Source organism: Microplitis mediator, chromosome 6, assembly GCF_029852145.1.
Source record: "Microplitis mediator isolate UGA2020A chromosome 6, iyMicMedi2.1, whole genome shotgun sequence".
In the NCBI taxonomy this organism is placed as follows: Eukaryota; Metazoa; Arthropoda; class Insecta; order Hymenoptera; family Braconidae; genus Microplitis; species Microplitis mediator.
In genome coordinates, this window is record NC_079974.1 from 10,627,461 (window position 1) to 10,648,176 (window position 20,716).

Here is a 20,716-nt window from a genome sequence, read left to right on the forward strand (position 1 = left end):
AAATATATGTGTTACAGAGTTGAAATTCAGTGTGACCGTTCATTATGTCATGTAGGTATCCCTTATAAAACCGCTTCGAAAAAATTTACTCCTAAGGGGGTTTGCGTCAAGCGTTAATGTGCTTCCGTTATCCAAATACATACGTTACAGAGTTGAAATTCGGCGTCAACGTTTATTATGTCATGTAGGTGTTCCTCATGAAACGGCTTTAATAAAATCAACTCCTAAGGGGGTTCGCGGGGCGTTAAAGGTTAATATGCTTCCGTTCATTGAATATATGTGTTACAGAGTTTAAACTCGGCATGAACGTTAACTTTGTCATGTATACAGAAAAAAAATTCTCGACTGAAGATAAATATTCTTTGTAACGGGGTAAAAATTTAAAATTACAACTTTAAATCAACCTAATTTCCCGCGGTTGATTAATTACCCATAGTACCCCATATGCGTTACTATTTTATCGACTTGTCGCCGGGCGCGCTAATTTAAGGGGCTCGTCCCCAAGACCCAATAAGGAAATAAGTTGGAGTGGTGGATTTTCTGATAAGGGCCGAATGATCGCGAACTTAGATTTGATAAGTGAGTGACAAGAGTGAAAACGGACACAGTCGGACGGACCGGCAGAAGACACGGACGAGTGACCACACGTGAACAGCAAGAGAAGTTGGAGGAAAGAACCAAGTCAACGGAAATCGGCAGGAAGGCTGTTATAAAAAGGGACGCCACGATCGCTGGAAAAATTTAAGGAGAGGTAAACCAATTGTCGGCCGGTTGCCACAAATTATTAAGTAACTAATTAATTAATAATAATTAAATAATTCGTGAGCAGTCGCCATTTCCGATTGGATTAAAATATAAATTGTCGGCAAGAAGAACAGTATTCAAAATAAATTTACACGCGGTCCGTCTGATAATTTCTCGGCAGAAGGGCCAGAAATTGTAAATAATAAATCTAGTCATTAAGGAATTGTTATACTATAAATCAATCAATTTTATTTAATAAGAAAAATACAAAATATAAAATTTACAAAACCGAAAATTAAAGGAAAATTAAAAGTGCAGTGAAATTAGTGATAAAAGAATAAGGATATAAGTAATTAAATTTATTAGTAATGGAAATCAGTTCTTGTTGTACAAATTTGTTATTAACGTGAAGACTAGTTGTAAATGGATAAACGAGAGATAGCGTCAGTCGTTGGCGGCAGTTTTTCGGTGTCAGTAAATTCTTACTCAACAACTTGATATTCGAAAAACTGAAAGTATATAAAATTGTCATGTTGATAAAGTGTCGTTATAAAATTGTAGAATCATTAAAAATTACGGATAGAAATTTAGTCCAGTGGACACATAAATAAAATCGAGATTAAATAAAATTGTGCGTGTAAAATAATCGGGAAAATAATACATTGTAAACGTGTGTGTGAGTGTGAATAAGTCCTGGGGACTCGAATGTAAAACGTGTGTGTGTGTGAGAGAAAAAATTAAGTTTCCTGTGGAAACGGTTTTAAATAATAGATCCTGGGGATCTGGCAAGTTGCCAATTTGTTTTATATAAAATTTGATCCAGGGGATCAGGCCGGTGGCCATATTCGTGAAAGTCCAGGGGACTAAATTTTAATTTTATTAAGATCCAGGGGATCAGGCCGGTGGCCATTTCGTATAAAAGTCCAGGGGACTCGTTTATTTAAATAAGATCCAGGGGATCAGGCCGGTGGCCATTTCGTTATAAAAAGTCCAGGGGACTCGTCGTCGTTCAATTAAGATCCAGGGGATCAGGCCGGTGGCCAATTCGTATAAAAGTCCAGGGGACTCATTCGTCGTATATAATAAAAGATCCAGGGGATCAGGCCGGTGGCCATTTCGTGTAAAAGTCCAGGGGACTAATTCGTATAATTAATAAAAGTCCGGTGGACAAAATTTTAATTATTAGTGTTAAGAATAAAAAAGTCCGGTGGACAATATTGTTATAATTAGTTATAAGTAAAATAAAAGCCCGGTGGGCATAATTGTGATTTGGTGAATAAAATCTAAAATTATATCGATTAAAATTGTGTGTAAAAATTAATTTAATCCCTCAATCTCCTCACTCTTATATATTTTCAACGACCCTGATTTATAATATTAACATCTCCGGTTCTGGAAGGCCGAGTCTTATCTTCCAGTGGCGCCCTTATTAAGATCAATTAATAAAGGGGCCAAACTTGGCAAGGTTGAGAAATACCCTGTTATATCTTGATTCAAGAAAATTTTTTTGGAAACCTAAATTTTTTCAGATAAAGTAGAAATCGTCTCCGACCAAGACAAATTTTCTCGGCTCAAGAAAATCTTGATTTGATTCCCGAAAATATTTGACTTCCGAAATATTTTCTTAATTCAAGATAACTTTTTTTTCTATGTAAGTATCTCTCATAAACCGGATTTAATAGATTCAACTCCTAAAAGAGTTTGCGGGAGTGTCAAACGTTAATGTATTCCCGTTTTTTAAATATATGTGTTACAAAGTTTAAATTAAGTACAACGATTAATTGTATCGTCAACTTATGTACTACACTGAAAAAAAACTTTTCCCAAGTATAAATACTTCATTTAAAGAAATATTTACCCGGTACTATACAAACAAATAATATTCTTAATCATAGTAAATATGTACTTCAACCGAGTAATGTTTTCTTGATTTAAGAATTTCTATACTTATTTTAAGAAAATATACTTGATCAGAGTACATTTTTACTAAGATCAAACTAATATTTACTCGGTAGGATACAAACATTTATATACTTGAAAAAAGTTTTTTTTCTCAGTGTAAAATGGGTTTCAAAGGTACGATATTAATTTTTATACACTCTTTAACTGAATTACTTCGATGAATCTATGTTAAAGAAAAAACAAAAAATAATTACATTTCAATCAAAATATTAAGAACTCCGTTTTTTATCCGAGATCTGATGAAAGAGACGTGTATATTTTCAACTCAAAAAAAATAAGCAAATAACTTTTTTTGTCCCATCGTTATGATTGTGGTGGAATTATTTCTAATTGCATTTTGTCATTAGTTCTTTATAGCTCATTACAATAATATCAATACAATTGCCGAGGAAGTCATCGGTCAAAGCCATAGTTCGAGAAATATTTTTAATCATGAAATGAAAAAATCATCACTTAACTGTAATTTACGCCCAGCGAAGCGGGCGGGTAACGGCTAGTATTTGTATAAAATCTTTTTTCATCAGGACATACAATTCATTTTCGGAATATAGTTTGTAGCTGTACTAGTATGTCGTATTTGTCTATATCAGTTTAGTCATCATTGTTTAGTCATGCCCTGATTAAAAACTGCGACTGAAACCGCTGAATCCCGATTGAAATCCGATAGACTTTCAATCGGAATTCATTGGTCTCAATCGGAGTTTTTAATTAGTGTCATGACATTAATATTGTCAAATTTACTTTTTTAATAAAGGGTAAAATTACTAATATTGTCATAAATTTGCATTTTATCATACTTTTAACCTCATTTTATTGGTTTTACTTTTTCATATCAAAAAATTTCTGAAATTTTAATTTTCTCGAAAAAAAAAATTTTTTTTTACTCAGAATCGATTAAATTTAAAAGAATCGATTCTTGAGATTGATTAATCGATTCCGAGAATCGAAATTTATAAAAAAAAAAATTGGAATCGAGAATCGATTGTTCATCTTAAGTTTCCATCCCTATGCTGGTGCATGTCTGACCAAGCCTGATATGTTGGATTAAATTTAAAAAAACTTAATTAGCGATACTTATAGATGAATTTACCCTACAGTAGGTTTTCAATGATGGCCAAAATAATTTTATCCATCGAATAATAAAATATACCGTTTATTGATTATTTACAAGTTTGATGATTGAACTAAATGTACACATAAAATATTCAAAAATTTTTTCTTACCCTATTTGGTCGTTTACATAGATATGGGGCAATATGTTTCAGTAATACTAAGAATACCATTGGAGCTCATTATAACTTTTTCTATTACTAAGATAATTAATATATTTTTTAGTAAGACAAATGTGTAACTATACAATTTTTTAACAGGTAGATAAATCCATGATAATAAAAAAGTAAATAATTAATTTTTTACAACACAATCATTTTATTTTGTATCATTACATGTTAACTAGGATTTTGAGTTTTATCATCCTCACTTACCACTATTATCATCGAAATCGAACTATCAGTCAACCGAATTGGTTTTCTTCTCCTACAAAATACTATAGCTTTTTTCTTTTGATTTGAATCAGGTGTCATAGAGTTCGTTGTTTTCGTACAATAATATTTTAAAGGATCGCTAAGAATCATCTTATTGGCATTATCGTTTAAAGTATTTAATGTTTCTGGTATTTTTACGCTCAATTTCTGCTCATTCACATGCGATAAAGAACGCATACTTTCTAATTTTTTATCCGAAGATTTCAATTGTAAAGTCCTGTCATCTGACATAGTTTCGATCGCTCCATTAAAATTGGATATATTTTCATTCATATTAGGGGCATTGTTAAAGTTCTTTTCAGCTAATTTGCTTACTGAAACCTTATTGTTAGAACTTACTAAAACTTTTTCGAGTTTTTCATCTATTATTGTTGCTTTTTTTTCTAGTGTCTGAGATTCTGAAGTATTTTCAAAACTACTCTTTGTAGAAAAATCTTTTTCAGTTTTATTTAAAGAAATTTCACTTCCATTATTTAGTATTTCAATAGAGCCACTGTCAGAGTTTTGGTTTAATTTTACTCGTTGCGATACATTTGTGTTAGTTTCAACTATTTTATTAATTGTTGTTGCTTCTGTATTTAAACATTCATTTTCAATATTTTTCTTATTTACTTCAGTCAATATCTGTGTCAACACATCGTTTTCACTATTTGCGGTATTACGGAAGCCAACTTTAGGTGAATTCAAATTTTTACGATCTGTGTCAGGAATATTTTCTGAAATTTTGGTAACATGAATATCGTCTTCTTTAAGAAAATTATCAACACTTTCAATACTTTTTTTTACAAAGGTCTTCAAAATACATTTTTTTTCAGTAGATTCCAACTCCCCGGTAATCATATGAGTTGAATTTAAAGTATCTAAAGTATTTATGTTAGTTGATAATGCTCCAGTCGATATTTTATATTTGTGAATATTATTCCATTCTGGCGATTTGTGTGGCGCAATCTTCGGAATTCTAGGCACTTGGTCGTCGTTTGAAGATTTAAAACCCATTTGATAGTTTTTGACAAATTCAAGTTTAGGATATTTTATTTCAGTCAAACTGCAGAAATCATTAGAGTTTTCCTGAATGTCCGGTAATAATTCTGATTTTGTCTGTTTTTTGGCGTAATATTTTTTTTCGCTCTCGCTACTTGTATCTTTATAGCTACTACTATTATCATATTTGATGGTGTATGGTTTATTTAGTTTATCACTTATGTTGTTATCATGCTCGATGTTCATAACATGATGATTACTTACATTTCTATCGATTTTATGATGTACCTGGTTTTCAATTTTGACCACATTATATCCAACATTGAAAGAATTAATATTCTCTACTTTTTGACCTGTGATATTATGATGGTTTGTAGATTTATTTTCAGTATTTAAACCAGCATCTGGTTGGCAGCGGGAATTAAGTTTGCTATGGGACACATTAATTGACTTTTCATTCACAAGACTAGAATAATGACCTTCATGGACATAAAGACGTGTATCTTTACTTCTATTGTGGTGAGTGTGTTTGTCCCGTTTTTCGTGAGAATTTTTTGTTGAGTATGTTTTTTCTGATTTTAACTCAAATCGACCTTTGTTTTGATATTTGTCATCTTTATGATGATCATCATTAAACTAAATAAATAAACAAATAAATAAATATTCATTAAAATTTAACTATGTATTTTTTAACTTTAATAATTTAAATGAAAATAAAAATCATTACGGATCACTTATATTAGCTAGGCGATGATATGGGTAAAAATATAGAAATTTAAATAAATAGATGCTTCACAAAAAATACAAAAATGAATGAATCTTATCAGATATTGCATCAAGTTGATAGTGACTCATAATCAAAGAGCAGGTCATAAATTGTGGGAAGGTATTTTATACACTGTAATTTCGCTTTTCATAAAGCAAAAAATAAATTTCAAGAGAATCGTCATTTTTAGTTTTTAATGTGAATAACTAGTTTTTGAACAAAGAAAACTTCCCAAATAAAATCTCAATATTTTTTAATTTTATTTATCTTAAAATGCATTTTTAAATAATCAAACTTACTGTTTAAACTACAATATCTTTATTACTATATAAAATTTGAAAATTAAAGTATGGATTGCAACTTCTATAATTTTGAATTCGAAGAGCTTATTTTTATAGTTTACACTGTAATAGTTCTTGTTTTCTTTTTTCCATGCAACTGACATTATCGCCACAGAGGAGTTTAACTTTCATCAACACAACTTTCTATATTTATTATAAAATTCAATGATAATTCGACGAAATAGTATTGAAAAACTAATCAAATATTGCAGCAACAACCACGTCGTTAGATCGTTTTATTTACCAGAAAAAAAAACTTAAAAATCCCGAAAATTCTAACGGAAGAAAGTTAATGTCCTCGTGATGATACATTTTCTATGATAAAAAAAAAATATAAATCATTCATTTCCTACTTACTTTTGTTCGTTTATCAAAACTTGAATTGGATATGGTATCATTAGATCTTTTCGTAATTTTTCTTGATGATTTTTCATCAATTTTGCTAGAACTTGATAAAATCGAATATCGATTTTCTTTATCACCTAAATTAACAGGTTGGGATTTTTCATCATATTCACGATCCGTATTTGTAATAGATGCAGAAGTGAAATATCTCACTTGTTCATTGTCTAATTTCTCAATTTTTTCTTGGCGTATTTTTTTTTTTAAACGTTGTCCATAAATAGTAGACACCGGAGTATCATCAAAGTTAATTTGTTTATCGCTTTCATTGTTAGTAATGAATGTATTTATTGGATTACAATACGCAGTGTCTTTAATCTGAATTATTGGTTCTTCCTTTTTAACATTTATTATTTCATCAAGTTCATTCTTATATTTAGAGACAGTATCAACATCATTTGACTTACGGATGTTTGATAATCGATTATTATTTCGACGAAAAGAATTATTGTCTAATCTAAAAAAAAAGAAAATTACAAAATTAAAAAATTATTATTGAAATCTAGGTATAGAGGTAGTGAGCGAAGTATGAATGTGAATATAGTAGCCGTGAAACAATTTATAAATTTAAAATAATTAAATAAATTTAGAAAAAATGCGCGTACTGATCTTTCATTGATTTAATTACGCATTTTTTAATATTTATTCTACTTACATTTGATTTATTTATTGAAAAATTAAAAAAATTGATACTTATAAGTTACATTCACACTCATAGCAAAGTCAAAGAAAAAATAATAATAATACGTACTGTTGTCTTAATTCATTAATTATACGATCTTTTCTAACAATTTCATTTTTTGCTGTCTTCAAAAGCGAGGATAAATTTATTTTTAAAGTTGTGTTAGAGCCTTTTAAATTTTCAATTTCTTTTTCTAATACTTGGATAAGATCCTCTAATTCTGTCGCTTTCGACTTTAATATTGAGATATTTGCATGACACTAAACACAAGGAATTACGAATCATAATAAAGACTAGCACTTTAAATATTTATATTAATATAACATATAAAATTTACAAACATTGTCACATTCATTACGATTAAAATTTATTAAATCTCCATAAATATCAATGTCCTCTTCCATTATATATACATGTATATTCTGAAATTAAAATATAATAACAAATTTTCATTTATACATCTCTAAATTCTACTTGGTGTACTTCATAAGAAAGGAAAAAAAACTTCCTTAGATCCATGACATAAACATTATTTCAGACTTTTAACAGCATAAGAAAAGTGGATAATCATATTTGGAACTTTAAACTTAACCTAAATTAGAATAACGGGTAATGGAGTGTACGAAGACATCCCTACTCTACTAGCACAGTTTGCTTTAGCAAAAGTTTATTTACAAAACTTTTCTTGAATTTTTCGTCAAATGTCCGACAACTTCGGACTTTTCCGTTTTTTACGACGATTTGTGTGCAACTTGCTATTCAATTTGACGTTAATTTACTACCCGAATGAGAATGAAAATTCACTTAAAAAGTTGACTAGAAAAAATTTTTCGTCAATTTTCAGGCAAATTTTATGTCAATTTATTGTTAATTTGACTTTAAAAATTGTAAAGTATTTTTTTACTTTCAGATTATGGACGTTTTTATGCATAAATTTGCATACCTTCTAAAATGGTAAGAAAGTACCCCTATTAGCACAGTTTGCTTGAGCAAAAGTTTACTGTAAAAAAGTTTCGTTGAATTTTTCTTCAAATTTCCGTCAACTTCGGACTTTCCCATTTTGTACGACAAGTTGTATGCAACTTGCTATTGAATTTGAGGTAAATTTACTGCCCGAGGATGCCAATAGTTCGTCCTAACGGACATGTTATACAACGTACTACTCTGGCAAAAACGACATCTAGAAATCGTGACAAAAGTACCAACGCAACATCTGGAAATCGCGACATTCGTCCAGCGTGACATTTGGATCGTTACACTGTACGTAAAATGTGACACTCATGCAAGTGCGACGTCTGAAAAAAACGACATCTAGACAAGTCGACAATGTTGCAAACGTGACATTTGAAAAACTCACCAATCTGAAAATGGGACATTTGACAAACACGACAGTCAAGCCAACGATAAATGTGGTAAAGTCGACAAATATGTTATGTGACGTTTAGAAATATGGACATCTTTGCACAAGGACAATTGTACATTGTGACAATTGTAAAATTTGACTTTTGGAAATGTTACCACTCACTTACAAGCGACATATGGATAACGTGACAGTTGAACATAGTGACACTTGTGAAAAGGTACATTCGGAAGAATAATTATTTCTACTTACCAGCAATGAATTTATAAGAAATCCGTAGATAAAGTAGATTTCTTATGGTAATGAAACATGGAAAGAGAGAGGACATACATTTTAAATAAAACTCTAACTAATGCAGCCAAAAAATTATTTTAATATGTTTAATAAATTTTAGGATAAAACAATCCAATTGAAAATATTAAATTAAATTTATTTATCATTATCACTAACTCAAATTGATATTATTCTACGTACATAATAAAATGCTATACAAATAATGTTAATTAAAAATAATCTCGTAATATAAATTTTTTTGTACCTAATTGAATTTATGAAATCAAACTTACTTACCATGCTCTTATACCAGCTATATTCTGAGTACACTATCTAATTCTATAAAAATAAGAATAATTAGGATATAAATTGATGGTTTATACAAAAAATAATGCTGAAAGTTTTTTTTTTTTTATTAGGAAAATTGATATTTATTGTTTTTTTATAATATTGGAAGGTTACAACAAACAATTCAAATTTTTTTTTTTAAGTTAAATTACTATATTATTAAATAATATAAATTATTAAAAACCGACAATAGAAAACCTGACAATATAAAAAAAAATTTTTACTTTCAATATTTAGATAATTTATCTAGTAAAGTTAGTATAAAATTTTATTACTTAGTATATAATTTTTAATCTTCATTAGAGTCATGTTATTTCGCTTTTTAAGGCCAAACTCAGACAGCTCCCCCTCCCCTTTTGGAAATATTCAATAACTTTTAAGGTCATGCCTAGACAGTGCCCCCCACTTCTTCAAAAATTTCAATGGCTTTGAACTGTTATAACCATGTTAAAATTTTAGTAATTAATTAAAAAAAAATCAAAACCTTAATTGAAAAAAGGAGAACGTAATCGTAATTTCATTAAGATATAGATTTAAAAAAAAACATTTGCAGTTGATATCAATTGGAAGCTGAACGAAATTTGTAAAATAAATTTCAGTATAATCTTCATGTTAATTTTATAATTTGAATTTTCAAATTTTCTAGGCTAAAATTTATTCAACAAATTTCGTTTAACTCCTGATTGATATCAATTGCAAGTAATTTTTAAAAAATTCTATACCTCGGTGAAATTACGACTACGTTCTCCTTTTTTCAATTAAGGTTTTAATTTTTTTTTTTAATTAATTAATAAAATTTTAATACGGTTATGGCAGTTGAAAGCCATTGAAATTTTTGAAGTGGGGGGCACTGTCTGAAATGCCCTTAACTGTCAAAGCGTGTCAAAATTTAATCAATTAATGAGAAAAAAAAATCAAGCCTTAATTAAAAAGAAGGTCAACGTAGTTGCAATTTTGCTGAGATGTAGAATTCAAAAAAATTACTAACAGATGTTATCAATTAAAGTTAAACGAAATTCGTTGAATAATATTTAGCCTAAAAATTTAAACAATTAGAATTATCAAATTTACATAAAGAGTTTACTGAAATTCATTCAACAAATTTCGTTTAACTCCCAATTGATGTAAACTATAAGTTGTTTTATTTGAATTCCACATGACAATGAAATTGCAACTACATTGTCTTTTTTTTTAATTTATTGTTTTATTTTTATTCCAATTGTTAATAAAATTTTGATACGCTTATGAAAGTGAAAAGTCATTGAATATTTTTTCGAAATAGGGAAGGGGCAGTGTCTGAGAGTACCCTCAAAACGAAATTTCTTTTTTTTATAAAACCTTGCTGAAGACCATCTTTGACACCGTTTTTAAAAGTTTTTTTAAATAATAAAAACTTCGTTTACATATTGATGACACATTTGACATATGAAATCACCACCCTCGGTTAGCACATCATTCAACATCTTCTTATGACAGGCTTCGCAAAAAGTATAGTGCCCACAGGGCTTGTAGTAGACGTTCGGAACAGCGGCCATGTAAGTCATACATTCTTCACTTCCTAAAATGGACAAGGTTTATTTGAGATTATTTAATATTTAACATTATAAACGAATATCCAACAACAAGAGTGAAACTGATTTAATCGAATAGATAATTAATATCATGAGATATTGAATATTCAACTTACTGATAGCGTTGTTCAAGTCCGCAGGTGTAACCGCGTCGCGCCGTAAACTGCAGGCAACATCAGCACCATTTAGGTCGGGATTAGGAACATTGCCATGAGAATAGTCATCAAAATCGAGAATGATAGTGTCAGCCTTGGATTCTTCCGAATCATTATCAATATCATTATTTGAATCCATGTAAGTAACATCATCGGGATTGCTAGAAGTAACAGCTGCAGCTTCATTATCTACATCTCCATTAGTCTCATCATCGGAATTACCAGTATCAACATCTGCAATCACTTCATTTTCTGAATCCATGTTGGTGTCATCATCGGAAGAATATCCGTTTCGAAAATCACCAAGAGTCCTAGCTATTAGTGATAAGATATCCTAATTATTCTTATTTTTATAGAATTAGATAGTGTACTCAGAATATAGCTGGTATAAGAGCATGGTAAGTAAGTTTGATTTCATAAATTCAATTAGGTACAAAAAAATTTATATTACGAGATTATTTTTAATTAACATTATTTGTATAGCATTTTATTATGTACGTAGAATAATATCAATTTGAGTTAGTGATAATGATAAATAAATTTAATTTAATATTTTCAATTGGATTGTTTTATCCTAAAATTTATTAAACATATTAAAATAATTTTTTGGCTGCATTAGTTAGAGTTTTATTTAAAATGTATGTCCTCTCTCTTTCCATGTTTCATTACCATAAGAAATCTACTTTATCTACGGATTTCTTATAAATTCATTGCTGGTAAGTAGAAATAATTATTCTTCCGAATGTACCTTTTCACAAGTGTCACTATGTTCAACTGTCACGTTATCCATATGTCGCTTGTAAGTGAGTGGTAACATTTCCAAAAGTCAAATTTTACAATTGTCACAATGTACAATTGTCCTTGTGCAAAGATGTCCATATTTCTAAACGTCACATAACATATTTGTCGACTTTACCACATTTATCGTTGGCTTGACTGTCGTGTTTGTCAAATGTCCCATTTTCAGATTGGTGAGTTTTTCAAATGTCACGTTTGCAACATTGTCGACTTGTCTAGATGTCGTTTTTTTCAGACGTCGCACTTGCATGAGTGTCACATTTTACGTACAGTGTAACGATCCAAATGTCACGCTGGACGAATGTCGCGATTTCCAGATGTTGCGTTGGTACTTTTGTCACGATTTCTAGATGTCGTTTTTGCCAGAGTAGTACGTTGTATAACATGTCCGTTAGGACGAACTAATGGCACCCCTGCCCGAATTAGAATGCAAATTCACTTCAAAAGTTGACTAGAAAAAAGTTGTCTTTAATTTTCAGACAAATTTTATGTCAATTTATTGTTAATTTGACTTGAAAAATTGTTGAGTATATTTTTACGCTCCAATTGTAGACAATTTAACGTATAAATTTGCTTACCTTCTGAAATGGTAAGAGTGAACATTACCGACCGTTTTTTTTTCGTACAACTTTACCTTAAAATTGAAGAAAAATTAACCGCAAATTTTTATTTTCAACTTTTGCTGTGAAATTGTCTGCAAATTCGGGCAGCAGATTTCAGGTAATTTCAACATCAAATTGGCGTCAATTTTAATGCAAAGGGGCTATTAGGGACATTACCGACTTTTTTTTATCGTAAAAAGTTACCTCTAAATTGAAGAAAAAACCTGCAAATTTTTTTCTTCAACTTTTGCTGTGAAATTGTCGGCAAATTCGGGCAGCAGATTTCAGGTAATCTTAACATCAAATTACTGTCAATTTCAAGCTAAAGTGGCTGTTAGGGTAACTTCAAGCTACTGCCGTATTCTAAAGCCAACTGAGAGGAAAGTGTTAGAGAGCAAACAGTTACCGTTAAATTGACAGTAAATTGTCTGTAAATTGAATTTAATTTTACGACTAGTGTTACTGTCAGACAATTACGTTAAGTTGATTGAAAGTTTCACTTCAAATTGACTGCAAGTTTTTCTGTTAAATTACATTCAGATGAAGGCAGTTGATTTGCATCAACTTTTATGCAAGTGTTATCCAGCCAAGGCTTGCCAGAAACTTGTTGTTAAGTTAGCTGATAATCCCTAATAGCCACTTTAGCTCGAAATTGACGGTAATTTTATGTTGAAATTACCTGAAATCTGCTGCCCGAATTTACAAACAATTTCACAGCAAAAGTTGAAAATAAAAATTTGCGGTTAATTTTTCTTTAATTTAAAGGTAACTTTTTACGAAAAAAAACAGTCGGTAATGTTCATTCTTACCATTTCAGAAGTCAAGCAAATTCATACTTAAAATTGTCTATAATTTGAGGGTAAAAATATACTTAACAATTTTTCAAGTTAAATTAACGATAAATTGACATAAAGTTTGCCTGAAAATTAAAGACAACTTTTTTCTAGTCAACTTTTGAAGTGAATTTGCATTCTAATTCAGGCAGTAAATTTACGTCAAATTCAATAGAAAGTTGCATACATATTGTCGTAAAAAATGGAAAAGTCCGAAGTTGACGAAAATTCGACGAAAAATTCAACGAAACTTTTGTACAGTAAACTTTTGCTCAAGCAAACTGTGCTATTAGGGATGTTTCACTGCAGAACTTGCTGAGCAATTATATTTAGAGTGTGGTGATCAGGGAACTGTCGTCAAAAATGGAAGAATCCAAAGTTGACGGAAATTTTCCGAAAAATTTAAAGAAAGTTTTGTAAGTAAAACTTTTGCTAAAGCAAACTGTTTTATGTCCTCAGTGGCCTCAGGTGCCTCCACCTGTTAATTAATTAGTGAACTTGAGATCCATAAATAGGCGCGCATTTAGATTTCATTTGAAATTATATACAAATAAACAGGTGACGAATACTAAATACGCATTAATGAACGCATACTAAAAGAATGTTGCCAATACAATGGGATAAATAGCTTTAAGGCTGGGCCGCACCTAACGAAATCTTGAATTTAAGAATTCCAATCATTCATTAAATAATCATCAAAACAGCAATTTTCTTAGCTTCCGACTAAAGACAGAAGATGATCTTTCTCGGAAGATTTTCATCTTCCGAGTCCCTTAAATATTCAAAAAGTAATTAGAATTCTTAAACTCGAGAACAACTGTGTTATGTCCTGGGAGGTTACTAGGATCGGAGCTGGCGGCACCTCCTGGACAGTGGGCAGTTCGTTGTCACGCGGGACCAATTTTGAATTTGAAAACAGTGATAAATTTATTGTTGTCTATGATGATGATTATCATTATTATTATTTAATGAAATTATGAAGTTATGGATAAGGATAGATGTAACTGATGAAATAACTTTTATCTGAAGACTGAGTTTTATTATAAAGTATAGATAAGATTTGATCAGTAATGACAGTTGTGCTCGTCAATAGTTCTCGGAGAGAAGTGAAGTTACATCAGACGGCAGAAAGATCTCTGACTCTCCACTCTTCGACTTCTCCCACCATTCTCATACTCACACACATACTTATGCAATATATGTACTTATACATATCAACGTTCTTTTTAATTATATACTTATACATTTATACTTCCTACTAATACACGTACGAGATATGAGTTTACACATCTACGTTCTTTATTTATCCGTTCTATGATTTTACTTACTACTTATATTATTTATATTCCATTTTCATGTACTTAAATACAATCTTTTAGTTAATTATTCTATATTTAATTATTTAATACGATTGACATTATTATTTATCATGAAACACCATTATAATTATTCTAATGCTATATTTCTATTAATTTATTTATTATACGAGTCACTCTTTATTTAATATGTATATATATTAACAATAATAGTTGAGTTCTTGTGATATGGTTCTCATTTATAAGTAACATTTATTTATTAAATATATCTTTTTCTTATTTGTTTATAGAGTATGCATTTGTTTATAATCATATTTACTGTTAACTATAGAACAAGGGCCTATTCATGATTTTTATGCGTGTGTTTTGTTTAGGTTTTAAGTATCGGGTGACAGGAAACGTTCCAAGACCACTCAAACTGTATTTATATTTCTCTGAATACAAAATAAAGATTTATTCATCTATTTATTTAAAGTTTCTTATAAGAAAAATATATAATTTAATAAGTATGTGCCACGACGATTCATTATTTAAACTATTAACTAAATATTGATATGACGCAATAAGTGTTGTAAGATATTAATATATAATTTTAAATGAAATTTAAATGCGCGCGTATTTATGGATCTCAAGTTCACTAATTAATTAACAGGTGGAGGCACCTGAGGCCACTGAGGACATAACAGTGCTATTAGGGGATATTTTATCGTTCTCCAGTGCCATCTAGTAGAGATCACACTTTATAAAAGTTTGAAGTCAACCGTTCAATCGAGTAGATGAAATTTGGTCCCACCTTATATCTCATACCTTGTTCTAAACCCACCTTTTAGTTCTAGTAGACAATTTAAATCGTTTAAATTTAACTCTTTAAAAGAAAAACAAAAAATGAAGAGTGTCATTGTAATTTCATTGTTTCGATAATTGTGAAAGAATCCTGCTCACTGGCTTTTTATTCCAAGAATATTTTTTTTTGTTCCGGCTTTATGATTTTTCATTTATGTCATCAAATGAAAACTTAGAGAAACTATTGTTTTAGTTTCTCTTCAATAATTTTGCTACAAAATGGTGGACATTGATTGTGTCGTGATTCTTAATAAAAGATTTCTGCTTAGTAAATATTTTTCTATCATATAACACAGGAGTGTGTTAAAATATACAGATTTTAGGTGACTGTTATAGATTATTTTCTTTCTTTAACAACGATCATAAAAGATATCGTGATCGGCACAGTTTATAAATCCGATGAACGGTGATAGAAGTATTTATTGATGGTGAAAATGTTATGATTTAATTTCACTAAGATTCTACGAAGAATTAGTATTGATAGTTGTTAAAACAATTTGATACATAATGGCTTCGAGTGATAACGTAGATGTGATCGAAGTAATCGAGCCGGATCTCAGTTGTCCGGTTCAAGTACCAAATGTATCCTTAACTGTTGAAGATTCTGACGACGATGACAGTAAGTTTTATTTTTTTCGATGTAAGATAAAATGTTTATAACCTCGATGTGCTGTCATTTTTTTTAAATAATTAAAGTTTTGAGATATTTAAGTTTATTTTCTCAATTAACATTCGAAAAGATTTTATTTCATGTATTTTCAATGTATACCATTTAAAGAACGTTGTGAAAATTAAAAAATGTATAGACTTTTAACACAGGTAGCTTGACCTAATTTCGACTTGTTAAAAAACGTTAGCAGTGTTTGTAGAGTTTATGCTCATACGGGTTTACTTAATCATTATTATTATTACACACCTTAAGAGCCAAATCGTTGACTGCATTATAAGGTAAAGGACCCAGTTTCTGACACTTTAAGAGTGACAGCTGAGATTATTCTATGATAACTAATATAAAATTTTTAGATAAGTTCATAAGCGTAAAATAATTATTTGGAGCTAATTAATGATTTAAATTCATGTTTTAAAAGTGGTGTTTAAAGACCTTGTTTCTGACACTCAAAATTTCCTTGGCTGTAGTCTGACACTGACATTTTAAAATGATTCATTATTTGTTAGGTTACGTGATATTGAGTTTAATCAAACTAAAATTATTAATTGAAAAAGAAATTAAATATTTATTATAAATACAACACAATTTTTTTAAAGACATATACATTTTAAATTATGTTACAAAATATTAATACAAATCTTCACGTAAACAAACGAATTATCACCGATATTAAAAATCATGATTGAATTTGGGGTTCAATAACTGGGGCGTATCCATAAAATTGAACCTAGTTATTGACACTTACATTTTAACAGTATAATGTTATTTAATATGATACATCGATATTTTAGACTAAATTGAAGTTGATTATTAACCTACCCGTGTACTTTTTATTACATTTTTATATTTACATGATAACATTTTAAATTGTGGAACGTTCTTTCGTAAATTGCTTACACTGTAACTAAAAAATGGCTTCCACAGCTACTTCTGGCTTAAAATTTTTTTTTATTAAGATATTTCATTTTTGTTATTGCTATTAATTAAGTACACGATGAGTTTTTAAAAATTAAAAACAAATTTATTTAATTTTTTGAGTTTATTTATTTTTTTTTTAATTTAAAATTAAGTTGTAAGTTTCAAAAACTGGGACATTGTCAATAACTGGACCCTTTACCTTATATCAAGTTAAATATTTTAATTACCGACTGATCCCCAAAATTATTTTCAAAATTAACTTTTTCGCAGTCTCCTAGCTCTGATAAAGAAAGATGGTTTGAAATGATTGGAGTTCAAATCATTTAAAATCAGTTTTTCCTTCTTAATCAGGGATAGTCTTACTATCATTTATACATTTTTTTTTCTTTTCATCTTTTAATAATAAATTAGGAAAATTGGTACTTTGATCTTATCTTACAATACCTTAGTAAAACTATTGTCTTCAGAATGAACGTATGTGTGAATAGACAGCTTATAACTCCAAATTAGCGATTAGCGATTATTCAACTGGATCATTTTTTTTCTTCATCAACAAATTTATGAAGATCTTGAATAACAATAAAAATTTTGTGTAAAATGACATCAGATCACAATGACATTTTGAAAGATTATGTTAAATAAATTTCATTAGATGTAATTCACGCAATTAATAAGCTACAATATTAACACCCTCAATTTTTTCTTTCAGATAAATCTGCCGAAGGAAAAATGGCCATTTTCGATGTAAGAATACTTATTTCTATATATATCGGAATAATTTCAATTTATTTTAATTGTTGTCATAAAAAGTTCTTAATAATTTTAAAGAAATACACAGAGAAAAATAAATTGTTGTTGCAAGTAAATATTACTTGATCCAAGCAAATGTTTTATGTTTATAGTGTCGCTGGCATATTTTTTTTACTCAAGTAAATTATCGTTCCTACTTAAATGTACTCAAATTAAATTAAAATTCATTTATTTAACAAAAAAGTTATCTTAGTTTGAAAAATTTTCCATAAAACAAATGATTTATTTGAATTCATAAATTATTTTTCTCAGTATATTAGTGATCATTTTCTGTCTATTAAAATACTAATTTTTTGTGATATCAAATAAACTAACGATGTAAAAAACGGAAGCAGTGATAATGAGAAAAATGGCTTATATTCTATATTAAAAATTTCCCAGATTTAATATATTTTTTTTATTTTATTAATTTGTCAGATATTTTTAAAAAATTCCTTACAAAACGTTTTCTACATTGAAGTTTGCAGTGTCACAGTATTAAATATAACGGTAAAATGTTGAAATTATAGTGATTGTTAGTTCAGTCTCAGCGCCTCATTACTTGCTTTAAAAAACAAAAAAAGAGGAAAATGAAGGCTAGGGATATAACGAAATCAGTTCTAAGTGACAGTTATTTGATTTCATATTTGGTATTTTAATGTTTTTTTTACTGTATTAATTCAAGTTGGTATTTCGAAATGTCAATCGTTAGAAAAGGTTGTAAAAATTTTTGAAAGTCTCAACATATATAAAAAATTACAACAATGGTATAGAGCTATTCCAGTATTTATAGGGGAATGAACTATCGACGGCAAATTAAAAAATTAAAAACTTTTTGTAAATTAGTTAGTATGGTTTATGATTTTTTGTATTATATCGTTGTACTTTTAGCTGTTATGATAATCAGCCGAAGCATTAAAATTTTCATGATATTGAAAGTAGCAGAAATCAGACAATTTGCTTATTTTTATAAATAATTTAATTGTGAGTAGAACAACATTTTTTGAATATGTACAAAAAAAATTTTTGACCTGTAATTATTTCCTATGAATAATTAATTTTTTTATTTGAATGAAAAAAATTTCCTTAATGTCTGCTACTTTCAGTATCATAAATTATCGGTTTAAGAAATTGTAATTTTGATTGGAGACATTATGCAATAGTTATCAATAATTTTCAATTGTTGTATAACTTTTCGATTATTATATTTTCTATAAAATATAACATACGAAAAATTGGCAAATGATCATCTATATATTTTATCTATATTTTTCTTTTCTATTTTATTGATCTTGGGTTAAATTGATTATCTGCACACTATTTAAAATTTTTTAAAAAATACAATATTTTTACAAAACAAATGCATAAAAAAATATAAATCTGTGTGTATTAAATCAATAACAGAAAATATTTGCAGCGATATTGCATGATGCCATAGTAGAACTATTGAATGAGTTGTAATTTTACCAATTTTTTGTATTCTTCAGATACAAGTTATTGTTTTACAACATAAATGCTAGTTTTAGGTAAATTTTAAAAACTGTAGCTTGATTACAAATGTTTGTAATTCAATTTGCTAAAGATATTAGTAAAATCACAAAACATTATTGTAATTTAAATTACAATCGGATTGTTAACATTATATAAATCATAATCGTCTTTCACAATTTTTATTGTAAAGTTACTATTATACATTGTAATCTTACTATAATTTAATAACCAGGTATAAGTTGTAATTTTACAAAACAGTATGTTAGTTTTGAATGAAAAATGTGGTGGTATTATTACAAATGTGTGTAATTCTATTTGCTATAGTTATTGGTATCATTTTAAATAAAAACTGTAATTTACATTACAATAAAAAGGTTCAAATTTTATAAATCATGATTCTTTTTTTTTTTTTAACTTTTATTGTAAAGTTACTATCGTACATCGCCATTTCATTTTATATTAATCAGATACATGTTGTAATTTTATAAAACAGTATGCTATTTTTGAATGAGAAGAGTTGTAGCTTTACTACAAACGTTTGTGATTCGATTTGCCACTGATATTAGTAAAATTATAAATCATTGTAATTTAAATTACAGTTAATTGGTTGGAAGTTTAAAAATCATTATTCTTTTTTTACTACTTTCATTGGAAGTTATTATTATACATCGCAATTTTGCTGCTTATTTGTATTAGTTCAATGCGTTTTATAATTTTGCATCACAGGACTGTGATTTAAAATTTAAAATTCTGTAATTGTATAAAGAAAAATGTATGATGATATTTTTCATGAATTATGAAAACCTTTACTTAAGTTCTCGCTAAGAAAATTGCAAGTTTTCAAAAATTCGGGAAGTGATTGTTTTCACTCCCATTTTCAAAAATCGAGTTTTCATCAGATGTCGAACTTTTGAGGTTCTAGGAAGCTTTACTGACATTTTCAGAAAGATATGTGCGAGTGTGTGCGCGCGCGTGTGTGTGTGTGCGGATGTAAGCATCTCATACCTTTGTAACAAATTAACCGATCTAGATGATTCTCGCGGAATTCGAGAGAGTTCTCTTGAACGTAAATTTCGTACAAATTTGAGATCATTTAGTCGAATAGGTTCTAAAATATTTAAAAAATACGAAAAAAACAATTTTTTGTTTTTCGTTTTTTTTGGACAGTTTCAAAACTGTTTGATCGATCGATTTCCAAATCTAGTCAGTTCAAGAACTCGACTAAATTTTTCGTTTGCTACCAAAAATGTTTCATTTGGATAATCCGTTCGAGAGATCTCGTCGACGAAAAATAAAAAGATTGTTTTTTTTCTTTTTCTCCAACATT

General features: G+C 28.9%; 3 protein-coding genes across 15 annotated transcripts in view; 1 reads left to right on the plus strand and 2 right to left on the minus strand.

The window, feature by feature from the left end:
* Positions 1 to 3,841: 3,841 nt before the first annotated feature.
* LOC130669382 (MATH and LRR domain-containing protein PFE0570w-like) lies at positions 3,842 to 8,477 on the minus strand. 2 transcript variants are annotated; one of them, XM_057472253.1, is made up of 5 exons: positions 8,366 to 8,477; positions 7,764 to 7,844; positions 7,492 to 7,682; positions 6,696 to 7,197; positions 3,842 to 5,867 (listed from the first exon to the last, which is right to left on the minus strand). In XM_057472253.1, exons 2-5 carry the CDS (start codon positions 7,824 to 7,826, stop codon positions 4,155 to 4,157), a joined length of 2,469 nt encoding a protein of 822 aa, XP_057328236.1. In that variant the 5' UTR covers positions 7,827 to 7,844; positions 8,366 to 8,477; the 3' UTR covers positions 3,842 to 4,154. The 2 variants fall into 2 exon arrangements, with proteins under 2 accessions (XP_057328236.1, XP_057328235.1); XM_057472252.1 differs by lacking the exon at positions 8,366 to 8,477 and adding an exon at positions 7,906 to 8,060.
* Positions 8,478 to 10,649: 2,172 nt separating this feature from the next.
* On the minus strand, positions 10,650 to 12,303 carry LOC130669388 (uncharacterized). 2 transcript variants are annotated; one of them, XM_057472266.1, is made up of 3 exons: positions 11,878 to 12,303; positions 11,091 to 11,444; positions 10,650 to 10,961 (listed from the first exon to the last, which is right to left on the minus strand). In XM_057472266.1, exons 2-3 carry the CDS (start codon positions 11,389 to 11,391, stop codon positions 10,783 to 10,785), a joined length of 480 nt encoding a protein of 159 aa, XP_057328249.1. In that variant the 5' UTR covers positions 11,392 to 11,444; positions 11,878 to 12,303; the 3' UTR covers positions 10,650 to 10,782. The 2 variants fall into 2 exon arrangements, with proteins under 2 accessions (XP_057328249.1, XP_057328248.1); XM_057472265.1 differs by having other exon boundaries at positions 11,091 to 12,303.
* A 3,142-nt stretch (positions 12,304 to 15,445) lies between these two features.
* LOC130669381 (phosphatidylinositol 4-phosphate 5-kinase type-1 alpha) overlaps positions 15,446 to 20,716 on the plus strand; it is a 350,783-nt gene continuing 345,512 nt past the window's right edge. For 7 of the 11 annotated variants that reach the window (XR_008990170.1, XR_008990171.1, XR_008990169.1 and 4 more), the window contains exons 1-2: positions 15,447 to 16,140; positions 17,819 to 17,853. Coding sequence is in view for 4 of the 11 variants with exons in the window: in XM_057472248.1 (XP_057328231.1) it covers positions 16,029 to 16,140; positions 17,819 to 17,853 (147 nt within the window). In the remaining 7 variants the exon portion in view is untranslated. Of the gene's footprint in view, positions 16,141 to 17,818; positions 17,854 to 20,716 lie in introns of all 11 variants that reach the window. The other 4 variants (XR_008990168.1, XR_008990172.1, XR_008990173.1 and 1 more) reach the window with 4 other exon arrangements.